The sequence below is a fragment of the Triturus cristatus genome, chromosome 2_1 (genome assembly GCF_964204655.1).
Source record: "Triturus cristatus chromosome 2_1, aTriCri1.1, whole genome shotgun sequence".
Classification (NCBI taxonomy): Eukaryota; Metazoa; Chordata; class Amphibia; order Caudata; family Salamandridae; genus Triturus; species Triturus cristatus.
Genome location: NC_140581.1, coordinates 693,913,564 through 693,934,223, shown reverse-complemented (window position 1 = coordinate 693,934,223; position 20,660 = coordinate 693,913,564). Strand labels below are relative to the sequence as shown.

General features: G+C 42.5%; 1 protein-coding gene across 8 annotated transcripts in view; it reads left to right on the top strand.

The window, feature by feature from the left end:
• Positions 1 to 20,660, top strand: part of YTHDC2 (YTH N6-methyladenosine RNA binding protein C2) — a 1,174,422-nt gene that overhangs the window by 761,611 nt on the left and 392,151 nt on the right. For all 8 annotated transcript variants that reach the window (XM_085632632.1, XM_085632630.1, XM_085632634.1 and 5 more), the window contains exon 23: positions 7,419 to 7,624. In XM_085632632.1, the coding sequence (XP_085488758.1) occupies positions 7,419 to 7,624 (206 nt within the window). The remainder of the gene's footprint in view (positions 1 to 7,418; positions 7,625 to 20,660) is intronic.

Here is a 20,660-nt window from a genome sequence, read left to right as displayed (position 1 = left end):
GCTGCAAAAGAGATTAGAAACTCAGTACTTGTGTCAAAAGCTAGACCATCAAGATGTTGGAGAACATCTTTGGTGTCTTGTAGTCTAGTGGGCATGGTCCGTAAAAGAGGTCTTAGGAAAACGTCTATGAACTGAGAAAGGGGTTCAAGCTATGACCGATCCCTGAGAGGATAGGTCTGCCTGGCGGGGGTTGCTTGGGCTTATGTATTTTGGGTAGCACATAGAAGTAGGGACTAATCTGCTCATCTGCAATCAAAAATGTGACTTTGACTGTGATCAAATCTGTGTCTCTAGCTTCTTCCATCATACGTTTGATTGTGGGCTGAAGGCATTTGGCAGGATCTCATTTAAAGGTTCGATAGAGCCCCTAAAACTGAGTTGTCGAAGGCATTCACCCTGTCGGAGGTGGTGTCGAGAAAAACGATTGCTTTGCCTTTGTCGGCTGGTTTTATTGTGATAGTTGTATCTTTACTCAGTGTGGTAATGTCATCCTGTTCAGATTAATAGAGGTTGTAAAAAGGTTGTCACACATTGTGGTTGTTATTCTCAAAATCTTTCAGTACGATCTTCTCAAAGGTCAGCCCTTCAGGAGGAAGCATGTGAGATGGAGGGTTGAAGGATGTTTTGTTCTTCAGGTCTGTGTTGAACTGAGATTCCGCATTGCCTGCGTGAGATCTATCTTTAAAAAAGTAGAGCAGATGTATTTTGCTGAAGAACTGGTCCAATTCCTTGTGAATTTGTAAGTCATCACCTTTGAAAGTAGTGACAAAGTTCAATCCTTTGTTCAATAGACTGGTTTCTTGTGGTGTCAAGGTAAGGCTGCTGATATTGATGACTAATTTGTCCTGTTGCTTGTGCCTGGTTGTGGGTCTACCTTCGTCATTCTCAGTGTTTGTTGGGTTGACAGTGGGAGGCTCCATTATAAATGAGTGTTGTGTTGTCTTCTTCTTCCCTTGATGTCCCTCTTCCTTGCTCTAAAAAAGTAGGGTTGGTAAAAGGGGGTTGGAGTGCTTGAAAGTGTTGTATTGGGTAATTCCATGGTGTTGGGGGCCACCACGGGTTAGAGGGCCTGAATAAGTGACTGCCCTGCCCCAGCCTCCTTTTCTTTGAGAGCCAGAGCGGTTGGACTCACTATATCCTGAATCAGAGCTGCCTGTCAACTCATCTATGTTGAGAGATTCTGTGTACCCTGTTTTTGTCCTCTTGAGTCTTTCTCTTTTTGATTTGTGGACAATGGAGTGTAGTTATCTGTGGAGTATGAATACACCTTCGCTAATGAGAACCGAGCCAGGTCCTTCTTAAATGTATTCATTTTGAATGTCAAGTAGTCTTTGGATGTTTTATTGGTGTCTTCCACCCATTTTTGTATGCATGGTCATGGCCACAAGTGTTTTTAAGTGTGTTTCTAGGACCTCAATTTCCACTTAGCATCTGCATCCTGCTTTCCAGTGTTGATGAATAGGATGATATATTATAAAGAAGCAAGGGAACCCAAGTAAGGTCTACCAGGGACCTTGGAAATTAAGCTATTTTTAAGAACAGTGGTCCCTAGAGAAACAACAGTAAAAAGGGGGGGGAAATTCGATAGGAACAATACAGACAAGACAATTTGTAAGTGGGGCACAAGCCTGCATCCAACTAAACCAAGAGGGACAAACAATGAAGAACACAAAAGGCTCAGGCAAAGCTGCAGGATTGTTAAACACATAATTTTCAAAGTAACAAACAAATTGCAAGAGAACACTTTTACACATTAAATAACAAATTAGAGCAGTGTATAAGGTGTATCGAGTGTAGACGGCGTTTCGATCCATATATTCAATAAATGGATCATTATCAGGACATTTAGAATAAGCATGCCTGTGTGCAATTGCCTGTAATTACAAGAAAAATATAATCAGGGGTGTAGGGGAACTGGACCGTCAAAGGTAATGGCTCGGTATTGGTGAGACCCTTCCAGTGATGGGAAGGGGAAGGCTTGCTAGGTCCGTGTTCCTGGGTTGCAGAAAGTAAATGCCGGCTTCCGAGATGCTGGAGAGCGGACCTAGCACAACCCTATATCTGGAATTAGGAGCACGCGGCTGAGGCTCCCTCCCCCATTGGGATATTCAAGTCATCGCGCCTTCCCCTTCCCATCACTGGATGGGTCTCCCTAATACCGCGCCATTACCTTTGACGCTCTATGCGGTCCAGTTCCCCTACACCTCTGATTGTATTTTTCTTGTTATTACAGGCAATTGCACACAGGCATGCTTATTCTAAATGTCCTGATGATGATCCATTTATTGTATATATGGATTGAAACGCCGTCGACACCCGATACACCTTATACACTGCTCTAAATTGTCATTTAATGTGTAAAGGTGTTCTCTTGCAATTTGTTTGTTACATTGAAAATTGTGTGTTTAACAAATCTGCAGCTTTGCCTGAGCCTTTTGTTGTCGTCATTGTTTGTCCGTCTTGGTTTAGTTGGCTGCAGGCTTGTGTCCCACTTACAAATTGTCTTGTCTGTATTGTTCCTATTCGAATTTAAAATATTAAATATCTGACCTCTGTCTGGCTGGACAAGTTATACAAATATAGTACTGACTGGGTCTATATTCATTTCCCCCCCTTTTTACTGTTGTTTCTCTAGGGACCACTGTTCTTAAAAGTAGATGAACAGGATGAGCCAGTCCCCCTGGTGCAACTCCAAGCATTCAAAGACTAGTCTTTTCTGAACATCTTATCAAGAAACAATCTCGGGCATTAGTAACTATCAAATCCATTGGTGCACAGTTGCCCCGTAGATATTCAGTCATTACTGCCCTGTGAAAGGAAGTGCGGATTTGTGATTTCCTAAGATTGATCAATTTGGTGCAATTATGGGCCAAAGTCTGAGTAATGGGTGTGTCTAGTAGACTTGGAGTGGTAAGAATGAATTTAACCATGGAATCGTCAAATGACAGCCCTGTAAGTTCCGCTATCTTGATAACTCAGTCAGTAAATAAGTGAAAGAGTAAGTGTGTACCAAAAAAGGAGTCTAAATCTTATGCAATATAAAACCAAACCAAAATAATGACCCACAGCTGCATCTGTACACATACAAGTAAAAACAAAAAGAGGGCCAGGGGAGATTTAAAGATCCACGGGTCGTTCCCAGTCCCCACTAGGCGCAGTGTGATGGTGGTTAAATGCCCAACCAGGCCTCAGATGCTAATGTGGTTTCTTCTTTTTATTTACTTTTTTCTTGATATCCTTGCGATTTCTCAGTTTGATATTGTCAATATCAGTGGTCATGATGTTGATGTTGCTTTTTGCCCGTACTGACCCTGCTGTTTGTGTTTCTGTTTTTATGCTTTTACTGCTTCATTATTAATCTGATGGGGGATGGACCCTTTCTGGTTGTCGCTGTTCTTACAGTACTATCTCAGCCACCTCCCCATCACTCCCTCCCCCTGCTTCCCTGTTGGGGAAAATATGTGGCCTTACGGCTAGAGCGGTTGACCTCGAAGCTGGGGAAACGGGTTCGTGTCTCGGCAACAATGCTCAACATCCTGTTATTCTGGGCAAATCATTTAATTTCCCCGTGCCTAACAAAAATTAATGTGTCCTTTTGTAACAAAACTGGAGCTCATGTAAAGCGCTCTGATACCCGATGTCTCGGGCTATATAAAACTCGATAAAAATAAATAAAAAAGAAACAGGTTCTCCCCATATCGCGCCACCTACCCCTTCCGCCCACCTACCCTGTTCCAACCAAGACATTAGGACGATTGATGCTCCGTTCGTCATTCATCAGGACACAGTGGCTACTACAGATTGTGACTCGGTCTTGGAGTGGCTACTTTAGCTCCTGTCGAGCTCAACAAATGTGCACATGTATCCTGCCTCAGAGTCCTTATGTTTACCTGATGATTGCTGTTGCCATAATTGGTATACTCACCTTCTTTATTTCATGGTGCCGTCTCCTTCATTCATGCTGTGAGAATGATGCTTCCAACAGTAGAAACCTAATGGTTCCCCTTCAGTTTCATGACAAATGAAGAAACCTTATTTACAAAAAATATTTTCTCAGTGTCCATCCTCCAAAATCTTCTTAAAATCATCAGGAAATAAACTATGATCATGAATGCTAGCTCCAAGCTGAAGAGCTAAAGAATCTCTGTCCTTTGACCATGCTGAAAAACCTACAATAGAAGTGAGCAGTCCAGAAAGGTGAAAGCTAGTCTATCCTGACTAAAATCTAGCAAATTGGCAATTCTTCAGTTTCAAAGACATGCATAGACAAACACCTTACTTGGCAGCAGGCAATCACGATTTGCATCATACCAATGACATGCGAAGAATTAAATCACTAGTGACCAGATGTTCAAAGCTATTTTGCAGTTGCAAACCCTTCAGTTAGCTCAATCACAGTTTGTAACCACTAAAAGTCTTTACTGTATGTACTTAACCCAATTTACGATGCAGTGAGTGCGTATCAAAACACAAAATAGGTTTAGAAGTGCATACTGAATTGAAATTTGGAATGGGCATGTTTAGGGCACCCCCTCCAAATTGCGATTGGGAATGCTGTTTATCAATGATTTTGGTCACAACCCATTGATAGGTTACTAACTCCTCAAAAGACATGATAACCCATTTGAAAATTGTTTCCTATTTGTGAATGTTAAAAAAAAAAAACACTTGTTTGGGAGTGGGCAGTGCCAACTTTTAAACGTTTTTAAAAATGCATCTTTTTTTAAACGCAGACTCATTTCCTTTAAGGAATGTGAGCTACATTTAACAAAAGGCCTTCTTTATTTAACAGTAATTAAAGCATGGTGGCCTGCGGTCCGCAGCAGGCCACTATCCCTGTGATGGCATTCCATCAGAATGCGTCACTATTTGTGATCTGTCTGTTTGTTAGTAATGAGGTACGTCAAATTGCGACCCTCTCTGAAAGGTGAGATTATGTGAACTGACCTATTATTACATAGGTCTGTTCTCAAACTCAGAATCGATTTACAAAAAGTTGGTGTGCAATTTTCAACCTCTTTTTCAGAGCCAGTTATCAGCACATTATCCCGTAGGGGCTGCATTTCTAGTAAATATCTAAATTTGATCTTTTACCCTCAATAATGGTGCCTTGCACCACCCATTATTCTTTTCTTCATCGTGAGGAGGCACTGGTGAACAAGCACATTTTAACAGACAGTGTCAACATAACGTAAAATGATGTTGCTTCCCTTTCAAGTACTCCGATTTGGTATAGCAGCAGGGGTTGCATGATTTTTTTAGGCCTCACGTAGGCTGCGCATGCTCTGTCTTTTTGAGACATGCTGTATCTATAATATGGGCTTCAAGAACTGGCCATCTTTTTTTGGGGTTCCACTTACTGTCCTTTGTAAATGCTGGCTTTTGGTTGGTGAATACACTGCCATGTTACATGTGCTCTTATGCTTTCATTTTATTTACCATACATTGTGGACACTCTGTTTTTGTTGACTTTTCCCTTTTGGAGCTAACACACACAGCATTCGTATGTCTTTGTTTTCTGCTCAACAAACCAGACGGCATCTGTCCATTGCACTTCATCCTCTTGCTTGTTTTCTTTTGCTCCTGGAATGTTTGTTCGCCCGATCCTATAACTGTATAATTGTATGTGTTAAGCATTTAAATGTAATTGTTACCATCGACTTGTGTTTCGTAGAGCTGATGCTGAGACTCGAACCTGGTTCCCCAGGCCCAAAGTCGGCAGCTCTGTTTTGTTACGCCACATCGCTAATTTGTTTTTTAGGCATCAATGTCTACTACCCGCTTGATGGTGGCTCCAGTGCAGCTATATTTTACAGTATACTTGCAGCCAATCACTAGCTGTACTGCAAGCTTGAGCCTGCTGTAACCAATCTGTAGACTGCACACGTCCTAGGCACATCATTTCGCTGCTACAGTGAAATTCTGTAAGTGACATGATTTAAGTGGTGAATCGCTGTCAGAATATTTGGAAATGGTCTCTGACCATCCAATTTGCAACAGTCAGTGGTTTAAGGATTCATGTCTCCGACTACTCTACTGAGCAGCTTCTGTTGCGTCCCACTTGGACTGTATAATAGTCATGAGTTCATTTTCTCTTGCAACTCCCACTCCCACCCTCTGCTCCTGTGCACCAGAGCACGGTGCCCGGGCCTAGCCCCCACACTTGGCTGCTACTGATATCTTCCCCTTTCATGCAAGGTGTTTAGTGCAACCTCCGTGGCTTCAACCACCAATGGCCTCTCTGCTTCTGCTACAACCTGCTATCTCTGCCTCTGCTTGCTGTGCAGTGAGTGCTACTTGCTTCTCTCACGAGTGGGTGGAGCTGAGCTCCTGCTGAGCATTGCACCGCAACCGACCATTAATTGTGAAGCCGAACCACCCTCCACTTTCTGAACGGGGCAGGGTTGACATTTGCTCTGCGAGACTGCGTCCGATTGCTTCTCATTCTAAACCAACTTCCCTCTGAGGGGGATGATGTCACCTTTTCATATGACTTGTCTGTCTGAACTCCGAGTTCCTAGTCGCCACAGCAAAAGCTCGAGGATATGTTGTTAATGATTCAAGTCTGCGGCATTTCTTGCGGTGCGGTTGCCTCCTGTATTGCTCAGCGTTCTGTGGTTGTCTTCTCAGATGTCCTGTGTTAGGTGGTTTTCACATCAGTTGTCTTGTGTTGAGTGGGTATTGCTTTTGTTGCGTCATTGTTTGTGATTTGCTCCAGAGTTATCTGGAATTGTGTGGCCTTCTCCTCCGTTGTCCAATATTAAATGTATTCCTCCTGTATTGTCCGATGTTGTGTGTTTCTCCTGTATTGTTCGAGGTTATATTTTGCAGAGCATTATAAGCAGCACAAGACATTCAAGAACACTACACGCTTGCGAGTCAGCGGAACATCAAACCACTACTTAGATCATAATATTGGGTGATTTTTCTTGGCGGTCTTTGTACATCACCCCACATTTGATATTATCAAAACCAAATTGAGAATAAAATTAACTTAATTTAGTACCCTCTGCCCACTACAGCTGCAGAAAAATGTCAATGCAATAGCGCTATGCAAATATAATCACTCCACTGCAAACATAAAAAATACAAGTGAAAAACATTCATTTACAATGCCCATAGCTCTAACTTTCACAAATGCGAGACCTATTGCATTGCAGATGCTTGTTCTCTATGACAATTGTGCTACCACTATTACAGCAGTCATAATAAAAAGTACTTCCCTGACTTGAATTGGCAGCAACCTGCAAGAAAAAAGTTCACATTGCAGCTTTTGAAAGGCATGTAACTTTGTATTCCTTTGCCTCTTTTTGCTTTATAATAACATGCACCACTCTGGTATCTCTTCCCTTCTATTTTGAAAAAGTCTTGCAAAGTCCAGTTGATTTTTTTTTTTAAGTTGTGCCTTTTTTTTTCAGGTTTTGTTAGAGCGCGAGGTGGAGGTGATATTCGGGATGTTAACACTAATTCTGAAAACTGGGCAGTAGTGAAAGCTGCACTTGTGGCTGGGATGTACCCAAACCTCATCCATGTAGACAGAGAAAATGTGCTGCTCACTGGAACAAAAGAGAAGAAAGTGCGATTTCATCCTACTTCAGTTCTCAGCCAACCACAGTACAAAAAGGTAATTTCACTTTATTCCTAGATCGTAAAGGGCTGTTGCGTGCTATGTTATGGAAATCTCATTTCTGATTTAATTATTTTTTTATTGGATATATTTATATAGCACAAGGTCCCCCAAGGTAGAGATGTGCTTGATGGGTTAACAATAAATGTGACAAGGTCTTACGTGGATCTGGTAATTTGCTGAAGCGTAAGTATGCCATAGCTTTAATATAAGTAGGTCCTGAAAGGTGGGGAGGAGGAGAGCGGGGAGGGAGGTGGGAAGTGGCGAAGGAGAGAGGTAAGATTTGAGGATGGAGTAGTAGTAGCAGAGGATGGGGTCTTAGGTATTCGGGAGAAGAGGCGGAAGGAGTACCCTGGATAAGTGAAAAGAGGAGGGAAGAGGACGATGGTCTTAGGTGACAGGTGCAAGGGCAGAGTAAAGGGTGTGGAAACAGTATATTCTATCCATAAGTCCTGACAGTGAGGTGGGATTCGGATTGAACTTGCAAGAACTACAGGGGTTATTGGGTCAGATATAGCTGATGAATCTTTAATTGGCGTCAGAATGTTGATATGCGAGTAGCAATCATCTTGATCTAGTTATGAAGCACATTAGTTAAGTTTATATGTAGACATTCCTTTTTCGAGCCCGGAATCCTTAGATGTGATTGCTGTAGTCATACACTTGGGAGGCTTGCTTTTGGTTTCATTGCTTTGAAGTAGTACTGGAATAGAAAACTCTACTTTGCTTCTCGAGTTGCAATTAAAAGATTTAATGTTTAACCTGAACTGTTGCACGAAGGAGCATCTCTGCTCTTTAGCACAAATCAAATTTCTTTTACCTGCAATTTTAGGAATACACTTTATCACTGTGGGCTGCATTTATATTCTTATTCATGTTTTTAACACAGACAAGAAACAGACAATCACATTGACATTATTGGAACATTCTTGATATTTATTGCGAAAGATTCACATATTCCTCCTTTCTGCATGCAGGGGTGTAGCGACCATTAGTGCAGCTAAACTAACGCCAAGTGATGTGAACAACTCTTTTTACCCCAAGTATGGGTGTATTGGGTCCCATTATTCTCTCTTGCATGATGTACCATCGCTACACTACTGTCTGCATAACTCGAATGTTTTGAAAATATTTTTCTCTCTAATGCCTATTTTTTGGTGTCGCTAGAGGCAACCTGATCCAAGAACTTAAACGATCTATACAGCGAGTAGGGCAGATGGTTGACTCATACCAGCCTTAGGTTGTTACTAGCTTCATTTAAATATTTGTCAGCAGCTATTGATAGCTGACCCTGTGAGACCTATTTTGTGTCCAGGATCATGAGTTATGTTAGTGTGTCAACATTTTTCAGAATGCCTCAGTCTTGTAATGCCAGCTTTCCAGAATAAGGTTGGGTTGCCTCTTGTTATGTTTTGTGTTTTCCATGATGCTATTACTTTGTGCTGGATGGAAGGCTGTCTTGATTTCAGTGGGAGTCGCAACTTGTCTGTCTTTGTAGAGGTTCCTTCTTTGTGCAAATCTTTTTTTTCCCCCTAGCCATCTTTATGCATGTTAACCAGGTTGATGGATTTTTTTTTCTGTCAATGGTTGAAGCCGGCTTCGTACTGGTGGAACCTTCACATTGTAAAATTAGTGCAGTCTTTAACTCAAGAGAACTCATTCGCACTCATTTCTATATTAAACTCATGAACTTAGAAAAACATTTCATGAGATAGCTAGGGTTTCAAACGTGTTCAAGAAGCAGGCCACAGTACAGGTGCTGTACGGCGAATGGTATGTATTGTTTAATCAAAATTACTTTCTAACACTAAAAACAGAAACTCATGTTGCTCAACAATATATAATAAAAAGGAAAGGTTTGGGTACGTTATTGTGGCCTATATGTTGGACGGATCCTTGATGCCAACAGTACAGACTATTCATTTTGTGGTGGAAAGCTGGTATTTTCAAATCGGAGTCCTCCTATTGACCTTGCGTCTACATTTAAGTGTGCACATGATATTTCCTTTAACTAGACTTCTGACTCCAACACTCATCTCATTAGAAATACATGTCACAACAGCAGGATCTGTGTTTGCATCTCTTGCCAAATTCCATGGACTTTTCTGCTGTTTGTAATAGGTAACCTTCACACTCTGGAAAAATCTGTAGTACGTTTCACATGACTATTAATGCAGCTATTGCTTACCCTCTCCATGGCACATATAATACATTGTATGAGGATTTACGCAAAGTTATGCAAATGATCTTCCAGGTGACAAAAAGTCACATTCTTAAAACAGGTGAAAAGTACTCCTAACTAGCAGCACATAATTATTGCTATGGAGTATGATTTCAATGTTCATACATGCTACTTCTAAGATCAGATGTTCAGCAGAAGGAGAGTTGTTGTCCCACGGGCCTAGATGGCTGCTCTTCAGTGAATTCCATAGCATCAGCAATCTAAAACTCAGTGATTCTCGGCTGCTGAGGTGTGGGGTGCTGCAGCAGACATGTCAGTTGATTTGATGTGAGGGACTGATTTTCTGTAGTAATAGGCTGAAGCACACTGCATCCACATGAGCCAGTGAAATAATGCTGTGCCTAGAGATAGCAGTGCCCACTTTGAGGATCAACAGAACATTTGCTGCCTGTGTTCCTGTGGACCGCTGTCTACACAACACTGGGAGCTGTATTTTGTGGGATCTAAACATCTACAACACCATTCTGAAGAGTCAAGTATAACACTGTGTTCCTCTGAATACTAGTGTTTCCAAACCTAAGCCATCGTTAGCCTGGTACACCCAAGATATGGCTGAAAACAAGTGCACCATACGAAGGCAGGAGAAGATCAAAATGCCAGGAGAACCTTACCCTTCTGAACACACACAACTGTAACCATTACTCCATCATAAACACAGCGAAAGTAATCTTTTACAAGACCACTATCAACAGAGTCATCATCAGAAGCAAAGTCTTCTTTAAAGGCTGTCAATCAGTGTGCCAACCCCATCCCAGAAACCGCCAACTCTTTTCAGCTGACAGATGAAATACTATCACCCTCTTCTTTGCAAAGAAATTCAACAAAATCAGATTTAGCATCACCAATTGATGATCGTCATCCACACCATCACCTATAACCAGCTGTCAGACCAATAACTGCTCATTCGTCAAAACAGACCTGTGCAACATTCTGAACTTGCTAAAAAACTCCTCCTGCAAAGATAATGTTCGTCCCTACTCCATCATCAACTCTCTCTGAGGCGAAGCACTGACCCCCCTTTTCCTCATTGTCATTGTCTCCTAACCCACTGCATCTTCCCGGGCAGCTTCAAGAAGCGACAGATCCTCCCCATGCTAAACAAAGGCTACTCTACATCCAGTCAGCCTTGCCAACATTGGTCCTTGGTCCTTTAATCTACCTCCCATTTGTTTGACAACTGGTCAGGAAAGCAGTAACCCTTGGCAGCCATCCTTGCAGACAGCTACCTCAAGATGCATGAGTATACTGCCAACTCCAAACTTTACTTCGGAATCTCCTTACTCATTAATATTCAGAGACTCAAAACCTCTCTCGCATGCATCCACATCTATATGTCACAGGTTGCTAATGCTAAAGGTTACAAACACGAGTTTCTCCTAGATGGTGCCAGCGCTAAATAATTCTTTTAGTCAGTCCCGCTTGTCCAACCTAAACTTAATGGGAGTCACATCCCAACTGACAGAACAGGCCAATTCCCTCGGCTTGACCCTCAATTCCAACATCTCATTCAAAGAAATTGCTAGGAAGACCAAAACATCCTGGATCAATCTTGTGCCTGAAAAGAAAATGAAACATTTTCTTCCAAAAGAAGAGATCAGGATGACAGTTCAAGCCCTCTTCTTCTCTCAGCTAGATGTAGGCAGCACACTGCTCGGCTGCATTGCAGAGACCACTCTCGCTCCACTGAAAGGTATGCATCATGCAGTAACACAGCATATGAAGGGGCTGAAGACCTCTTACCAAATCTCCCTCACACTGAAGCATCTACACTGGGTTCCCAGGAAATGATCATAGCAGATGATAGCAACTTGAACCCCATTGATTGGGGGTGTTCCTCCTCTTGCCAGCACATAATCGGGAATCAATATAGGAGAGCTGCACTGTACCTCAGAACCCTGCTTGGAAACATCTGGAGAAGAAGGACCACCCTGCTGAACCCTTGGACTGCACAAAGAGAGGACTGCACTCAAAAGAACTGCACCTCCTGCACTCTCAACGCTTCATAAAAGAGGACTGTGACTCTCTTAAAAGATCAAAGTGCGGGTTTCCTGAAGTGCTGGAAGAAGTCACCTGTATCAACTACCACACGACAAGCCCAGATGACCAGTTTCACTCGGATTTTACTTGGATTGACTAGGTGCATTGTGGGAATTGTAGGCCCCAAGCCCCAAGAGCTTCTGGACCCTTAGCTGGTGGTGTGGATACTTCAAGACCCTCAAAAGACCTTTCAGAAGAAGTTCTGAAAGTTTGGGAACTTTTGGATAGCTTTTGGGAAAAAAGATCCATAAGAATATGAACCACAACGACAAACTGCGACTCGACCTGACCTTGCAGATTTTTCACACTGAAATATCCAGAGGTCTTTGACGATGAAGACAAAGACTTCTAGGATTCAGCAAGGCATTGCGCTGCAGGAGACCGCCGTCATTGAACTGAAATTCAGATTGACAAAGCTGATCGCTCAATATCTAGAGAAAAAGCTCCAAAAAAGTGAATAAGTGCAAAGGTAAAGAATTGACTGGCCCCAACCTCTTGACGTATCTGACCTGCTCACCATCGTGGTCGGCCTGAAACTTTGACTTGGTCCCAGTCTAATGCAACCAGATAGCCGCGGTTGGAGCTTTTGCATTTTTAGTGCTACAAAGCACAATTCTGCATATAATCTTTAATTACTATTCTCCAGTTCCCTACATTGGATTTTTGTAATTTTGGTGTCATTTTAAAGATAAAAATATTCTATATTTTTATAATTTATGTTGGATTTTAATTGTGTTTTGTGTCTTACTTTTTAGGTCTCGCGCCTAGCGTTGCAGTGCATAGCACTGCTCGTGCAGCGAGAGACCTCCTTTATGGGGTTCTGAAAGCTGACCACACGCTTGTGCGTATGCTTTTGTTTTCGTCAGCTGCTATTGGCTTATGCGTGCGTCTTTGTAAAAAGGGCAGCACGCCATTGGTGAAAGGCGTGTGCATGTCCCAGCTTCTTTAGAAATGTAACCTCTCATTTCCCAGTGGTGTCTGTTACACGCAGCAGCAGCAGCTGAGACCTAATACTAAACATGTGTTTCTAATTGGTGTGTGTTCGCTGTGCTGCTGCGCTCCCTCGCCCCCGCTCCCCTCGCGCACACTACTGGTTTCGATTCCGTGCCTTTTCTTCAGGTTGCATGACGACAGCCGCACTGCACAACAATATTGTCGTTTGTTCGGAGGAATTCTTTAAACCCTAATCTCTAAAGTAAGCTAATGAACACCTATTGTTGTGTTTTTATCTGTACTTATGCGGCCAGGAGTAAAGTCTGTTTTTTATTATTTCATTAACCCAGTGCAGGCACAGGGGCCGCTTTATCTGATCAGCTCTGCGCATAAGAGTATTCCTTACATATGAAGTTTGTAAGTTAGAAAGTACCCTGCAGTGTTCAACGTAACACAGTGTGTTTTTAAAATATCCGTTACATAACTTTTACAGAATTACAATTAACAACTAACTGCATTTTATTTCATATATTGTGCATAACCTGCTCTAAAATGTTACATCTGTCAATTATTAATAGGTTACTTTGCTTATAAGGAGTCTATTTATTGTTGAAAACACCAATGAAAAATTAAATACATAGTTATTTTCAATGCCAACAGATCCAACTTTACAAATGCGAGACCTATTGCATTGCAAATGCTTGTTTACTGTTTTGGTGATATTAAATGCTTCAGACACCAGTCCCCCCAGTTAAGCCTAACAGCTAGTCAGGCAAGCAAACCAGATGTTAAACATGGATTCATTTATTGAGACTTCAATGGACCTAATTTGTGATTGTGGTCTTATTACTAGGTGTAGGTACCTCCCTGCACCTACTAATAAACCACCTTCGAAAAATTAAGCACTGTATTTACTAGTGGCCATCCCTCGAATAGAAAGGGAACAGGAAATCCAGTTATGTGACCATCTAACTGTAGCCAAGATTATGAAGGGTATTTTGGAGCGTGCTGGCTCGCAGACTCAATGGACTTACAACTGAATTCTACAAAACCTACAAGGAAATACTAGGCATCTGTAAATATGAATGCATGAGGTAGTGTTGTGGAAGGGTAGGCTACCTGATTCTACCAGGTAGGCGCTTCTCATAAAACTAGGAAAGCTGACTGAAAGTGGTAGCTCTGAGACAACATTGTGTCTAATAAACTTTGCTGTAAAATTCTAAATAGATTTGATTGTGAATCAGTTGCTTCATCTGATGCTGTGGAGATCACTTGAGCTTCATTTCTGGCAGCTCTATATCTAATAGCCTTTGATTCTCAAATATCTTTATTGCATTTTTTGTCTTTATATTATACATTCACAACACATTATCGCATACGTTATGGTTACAGAGAATAAGATGCCTCTGTGGGCTCAGGTGTAGAAAATTGGGTGTTGTCACCGAGCAGTCAAAGCGAACACGCATCTACAGCACACATGGCAATATAGCAATATACATATATAAAATACCATAGGTACTAACTGTGTCCGCATTCTGTTGTCTCTGCTGACATTTCAATGTACGTGCCCTGGGTGCATAGCATGTAAACGGAAAGTGCCTGCGCGTGGGTGCGTTAGGCAGTTGGGAGGCACCTGCAGCGTTTCCAGCTCTCTCTAAGGCGCAAATCACATTTAGTCTTGTATGGTATGCATGTGTAAAAGTGAATAATACTAAAGATTAGCTGTTTGTAATTTTGATAATTTTGTAAAACGTGAACTACAACTGAAAACAAACACAAAAAAAAATGAGGGGGAAAAGAAACGGAGAATGGGGAAAATGATTAGTAAAGATATTGAGTGCTAGATGAGACTTAAAATCGTTAGGGTAGTAGCCATCTGATTTGGATAGCGGCCAAGCTAGATCTAATAACCTTTGATGGGTGTTTGCCATCCTGCTTCAGCTAAAGCTTGGACTGAAGGTGGCCCTGCTTACACTTGAGGGACTGAAAGCTTTTGATTGTGTCAAATGCATTTCTTATGGATGTGCTTAGTAAAATAGACACGTTTGGCATCTTAGTATTCATTAAGAACCCAATGTACATCTTGAGCCAATAGTGAAATAAATAGTAGAGTTTGGGGAGTTGTCAGGACTACAGATCTACTGGAGTACATCGGAACTCTTGCCATTGACTGTGAGCACTAGTAAGACAGGATTCCTTGCCTTTAAAATATTCCCCAGGCACCAGACTGGATCCAGAACATTTTACAGCAATACTCCCAAGTGCCAGTGGGTGGTACCTTGCAGCTCAGTGCTGGCTCAGTATCACTCCGAAAGTGCCAGTGCGGACCCACATATAAGCGCAACACCTGCATGTCAACATCAATTCCTTCCTTTTCACGCCTTCAAACTTCCACATTCCTTGTTCTTCCAATGTGCAAGGGAAGATGTCTTCTCCGTAAAACTAACAGGTTTCAAAGCAAGCCCTGATTGCAGGAAACTTGTCAGTGAGGGATCCACATGACGTGTGCCTTTGGCGTATGGCCTTAAGGCACAGCTGCAAGGCATGCAATAAGTGCTCTCTCATGCTCCCGAAGGTGATCAGGGACCGTGAAGCAATGCTGTACATTACTGAACACAAGATGAAGTTGTGGCCTATGCATGAGTCCGAGTCGAGGGTGCGGACCCACTCTCAAAAAAGTCATCTGGTAAGTCAAAGTCCAGAAAAAAGCTCAAGAAAGAGAAGCGGAAGTCAACCCCATCCTGATACTCTCTCTAAAGAGAAGGCTTAAGGACGTTGTGGTGTCAATAGGTCTTCTTCCTGTTGTCCAGTTAAAGAAACAATTCCACAGTTGGTTCTTGATGTGGCCCGAATTCCGTTGGCAGTCATCGACACTGCAATAGATTGAGGTCTTATGGTAAGCTTCCTGCATATATTTGGCACTGTCCGGGCTCCCTCCGGCATGCAATTGGGCCCAAGTATCCAAAGGGGCCCTCAGGCAGGTTACTACTGGTGAATCAGTTCTTGGCAGAATCTGTCCTGTGTGGACCTGTCATAGGCCATATACAGACTCTAGTGCATATTTCCACCACAGCGCCATGAACTACGTCACTTCATTTTTCATTGATGCTGTGGACAATGGCGCCAGAGGAGAAACTGGCGCTGGCTACAATGTCCAATCCCAAACTGACTTTGACACAACCCGGAGCGAGTTCATGCTTCAGACTTCCTCCAGCGCAACCAGTTAACACTCAAGCTGAGTATGATCCAATACTACCACTACAGCGGAGCCATCCGCAAAGGCTTCATTGTCTATTTAGCTCCTATTCTGACTAAAGCTTGCCTACACCCTGCGACACACGTATAGGGTTAAATTAACTTTTTTAACTTTCAGCAGAAGAGAGTGCTTTGTTTGCTGTGCTAAGCCCATGAGTGGTTGAAGTGCTAGACCTACAACTGCCCTTTGTCAAATTTAAGACAAAACTCCTTGCACTCATTTTTCAACATATGCCAGCCACTTCTGAGCCTTTTCTTCTGTTGAATGAAGACCTCAATAACACTTCATTGGGCATTTTCTCAATTTTTCAGAGCCCTGTTCTTCCCCTCTTTTGAATAGGCAAGTGGCTAGACTCCACTGACCGACACCCGGCAGCTCTGATTTTCTCACTAATCATCCATCTGTAGATATTATGATTGTGCAGTCTTCCACCAGCATCATGAACCCAAATTTATTTTATTTTCCATCTATTGCACCAGATAGGTAGTCTAAGAGTATTGAGACATTTGGAAAATGCATGTTCTCTACAACTAGCCTAGCACTGGTCAGTGAATGCAGTTTAACGATTAGGCCAACATGCATATTCCCTCTGGTAAATGGCCAGCGAGATCTTCCCAGCATTCCTGGAAGAAATTCGAGCATCACTGGTTCAGACCATTCAGGATGGTTAAGATGCAGTCAATATGTGAATTTTACTGACTTTTATTCTACTGGTTGTCTGAGACGGGCATTTGCCACCAGTGTAGTGCTTTGTTGCTATGTGTGGATGCACCCTACAGATTTCTCTTGAGCTATACAGACATCTCTTATGGATATGCCCTTAGATGACTCGCGATTGGTCTTCCAAAGAAACTGATTCGCCCTTTGAACGTTTAAAGGAAACTAGGGGCTAAGTCACTCTCCTTGGATCTTATGGCCCCTTCCAATCAATTTTCTCATCAGTTTGGGAGATTCCGAGGCTATTCTACATGCTTGGCGTATAGGCAGTGTCAGCCTTCTCAGCTGTGTTGTAGTCATCCCATCCCTTTCAAGTGAGGGAAATGGATTTGGCAAGCAATCTGTGGTCACCAAGAACACCAATACTCCAGTCTCCTTCTACTGCTGCAACAACCTTCAAGCCCCTTTAGCTTACATTAGTGGTGCATACCCACACTGTTGGAGGCAGGATCCAGCACTTCCTCCCAAGGTGGTGATCAAATCCATCCAACAGACAGGTCCTCAAATTGATAAAGAAAATTAATGGATAGAGAGAGGTAAGGGTAATAGGTTCACTTAGCCTCCCAACTTAGTACAACAAATCAATGTAAGTGAACCAAAGCATAGAACATGATATTTAGGAAAGTGTGTAGAGGACTTCATTCAAGACACTCACCCAGATATTTGACCGGAAACCTCAAAAGCAGACAATTGGCCTCCAGGAATGAAGACTTTGCTTCACTTGTAGAAAGGGACACCTCAGTGAAGAAGGCCCAATGATGATGCTACCCTTAATATCAACCCAAGCGGGAAAAAAATACCACTCTGAGGTCGAATACGTGGATTAGGGTAAGTAATAGTTTATTGTTTGGCTAATAAAAACCTTAACAATGTTCTCATAGGAAAGCATAATACAACCAAATTTGTTGTTAAAAGGTCCAAAAGATTATCATAAAACATTCATTCCTGATGTCAATGGAGACGAGACAGGTTTCTCGGAAGAAAATATTATACAACAAAATTTGTGATCAAAAGGACCGAAAAAACATATCATAAAACATTTTTACTGGTGTCGGGACAATAATCAATGATGCTGTCAAATACAGTAAGTGGACTAAGACTTTGATCCAAATATCGAACATAGATGGTCCATCTCAAGCTATTTGGAAGTGTTGAATTCCAACCAATTATCCAACGGATGTGAGATTTTGGCAATACATTCAATATACGGGACGAGAGGCTTTGGTCCTGGGTGCTTGATTGCTTCAGTTGTCCAACAATATTAATTCTTTCACATCTACGTAGCAAGTGCATCTTCTAAGGGCTGGTACAGTGTGCAAGTGTTAGCGAGTTTACTCTTTCTGGTACATAAAGTGCCTAATGCGTTTGTAAAATAAAAATTAGCTGCTTTGATCACTAGGTTTGTTGAATAACTATCACAATTAATCCAATTTGTTTTAAAATCTGTGTTTACCAAAAAAGGAATAGAAAAAGGGAAATAGGGTTCAAGGAAACATATTCCAACAGTTAAAAAGCCAGTTTTTCGAGTCACTGTAGTTAAAAGGCAGCTTTACAATGCTCAGTTATTGAATAAGCAGCTAATATTATGTATTACTGTTAAGGATTGTGCTACAACCATTATGAGGTTAGCCTAAGTATTTGTAGATCGCTGAGAAGGAGTGCTCTGCAGTTCTTATTGTTGCCGTAATGTCGATTGCTGGCCGCTTGATGTCAAAACGTTTTCCGTGCTGCTTCCATGAATCGTACAAAGCGACACAATAACTTAACGTCCCCACCTCCGAAGCATGCTCTTACTGCCTGTCTGCAGGATCTTATCCCCTTGTTTAAAAAGATGGGCTTCAGTAGTAGTTGTCATTCAACTTGCTGTTCTCTGCAGATACACAGTAGGTGTAAGACACACTCATCAGCTTTCCCACATAAGCGACATGTAGTCTGAGTCAGTGATTGTTTCCTGGGGGAGATGCAATAGGGTTGGTAGAATGCCCAGTCGGTAATGCAGATATTTTTACTTTCATTCTCCTGTTGAATCCCGCTTCTAGATAGGATTGTGGAGATGGCCTGGCGTAGCTCTGTACAACAAACCATCCGTGGGCCCTTTCTTTGAGCTCTGCCTTGTCTTCCACTATGGAAAACCTTTTTACTGTCTTGTTTATGTTATGTTATGTTAAGGTTATTTCTAAAGCGCACGACTCACCCTGGGGCATCTCGGCGCTATACCTGGTAGAAAACTAAGGGGAAGGTGAGAGAAACAGCGGGAAGCGGAAGCTGATCACGAGTGATCAGAACAGAAAGGTTTTAAATTTTTTCCTGAAGGTGATGAGGGAGGGGCAGGAGCGTATGGAAATGGGGAGCATATTCCAGTAACGAGGGGCGAGATATGAGAAAGACCTCCCCCCAGAGCGGGTGAGGCGGATTCGTGGGGTCTTCAAGAACCCTAGCGCATTAGACCTAAGGTCACGAACTGAGATTTTTTTAGTGAGTCTTTGTGATAGATATTGAGGGCCTTTTCAGATTAAGGCCTTATATGTAAGACAGCAGGTCTTGAACTATGCTCGTTTCGCGATTGGAAGCCAGTGAAGGTCTAACAGTAGAGGGGCTGACGGTGAACCCGGAGGGCGATTTAGAATCATTCGTGCGGCAGTGTTTTGTATGACCTGCAGTTTCCTTAGCAGTGTCGGGCCTAATTCTGCCAATAACGCGTTGCCATAGTCAAGGCGAGAGATCACCATGGCCTGGACCAGGGTCTTACGATGCTTGGTAGGTAGATAAGGAAGTATTTTCCGTAGGAGCCGCAGGCTGAAATAGCAAGAGCTGGAAATTGCTGCTATATGATCCTTCATGGATAGTGCTTGATCAAGTTTGAAACCCAAGTTCTTTACCACTTGTTTGGCGGCGGGGGGGGGGGGGGGGGGGTACCCAGATCATCAGGCCAGCAGCCCTGGGACCTGCACAGAAAAGCTCTCCCAATTAGCATAATTTCTGTTTTGCTGGGATTTAATTGGAGATCATTTTCAGTCATCCAGTCGGCGATGTTGCGCATTCCGGCTGCGAAGCGAAGATGTTCGAATTGTGCTTCTGGGTTGATTTTAAAAATGAGCTGGGTATCATCTGCGTATGAGATTATCTCAAATCCAGATGATTCTGCTATTTTTGCTAAAGGGGCCATGTACAAATTAAACAAAGTGTGGCTAAGGCACGATCCCTGAGGAACCCCTTTGTCCACACAGTACTTGTCTGAACGGTAAGGTCCCAGCATGATTGTCTGGCTTCTATCAGACAGGAAATTCTGTATCCATTTTAAGGTCTGGTCTTGAATACCGCAAGATATCAGTCTCTCCGACAGCTTGGCATGTGAGATAGTGTTGAATGCTGCGTACAAGTCCAGGAGACCAGAATACCTGATCCTCCTGCATCCATTTCTAGCCTCAATGAGTCCGTCACTGCCAGGATCGCGGTTTCAATGCTGAAACCTGGCCGGAACCCTGATTGTGACGGATCCAAGTTGTTTGAAGCAGTTATGAGTGCCTGAGGCCGCCCTAAGGTCTAAAAGGCCTAGTCGGTTTATTGATGCTGTCAAGTAACCGATGGCTGCTCATTCCTTCCTTAAATATATTTAATTTCATAGATGTTTATTTAGGGTTCCTATTTCGGCGTTTTGAATCCTGTGCCAGCACTTTCACATAGGCACCTTTGCAAGCAATTTCTTGTTACTGCAGACCAAATTCCAGCCTGATTTGGGCGGGCGAAACATATTTGGGTAGTTTGAATATTATTCTTGCCGATCTTGAGACTGTACTGTCCAGAATAGCCGTGTCTCTTCCCCTCAGGTACTAGCTCCCATAAGTAAT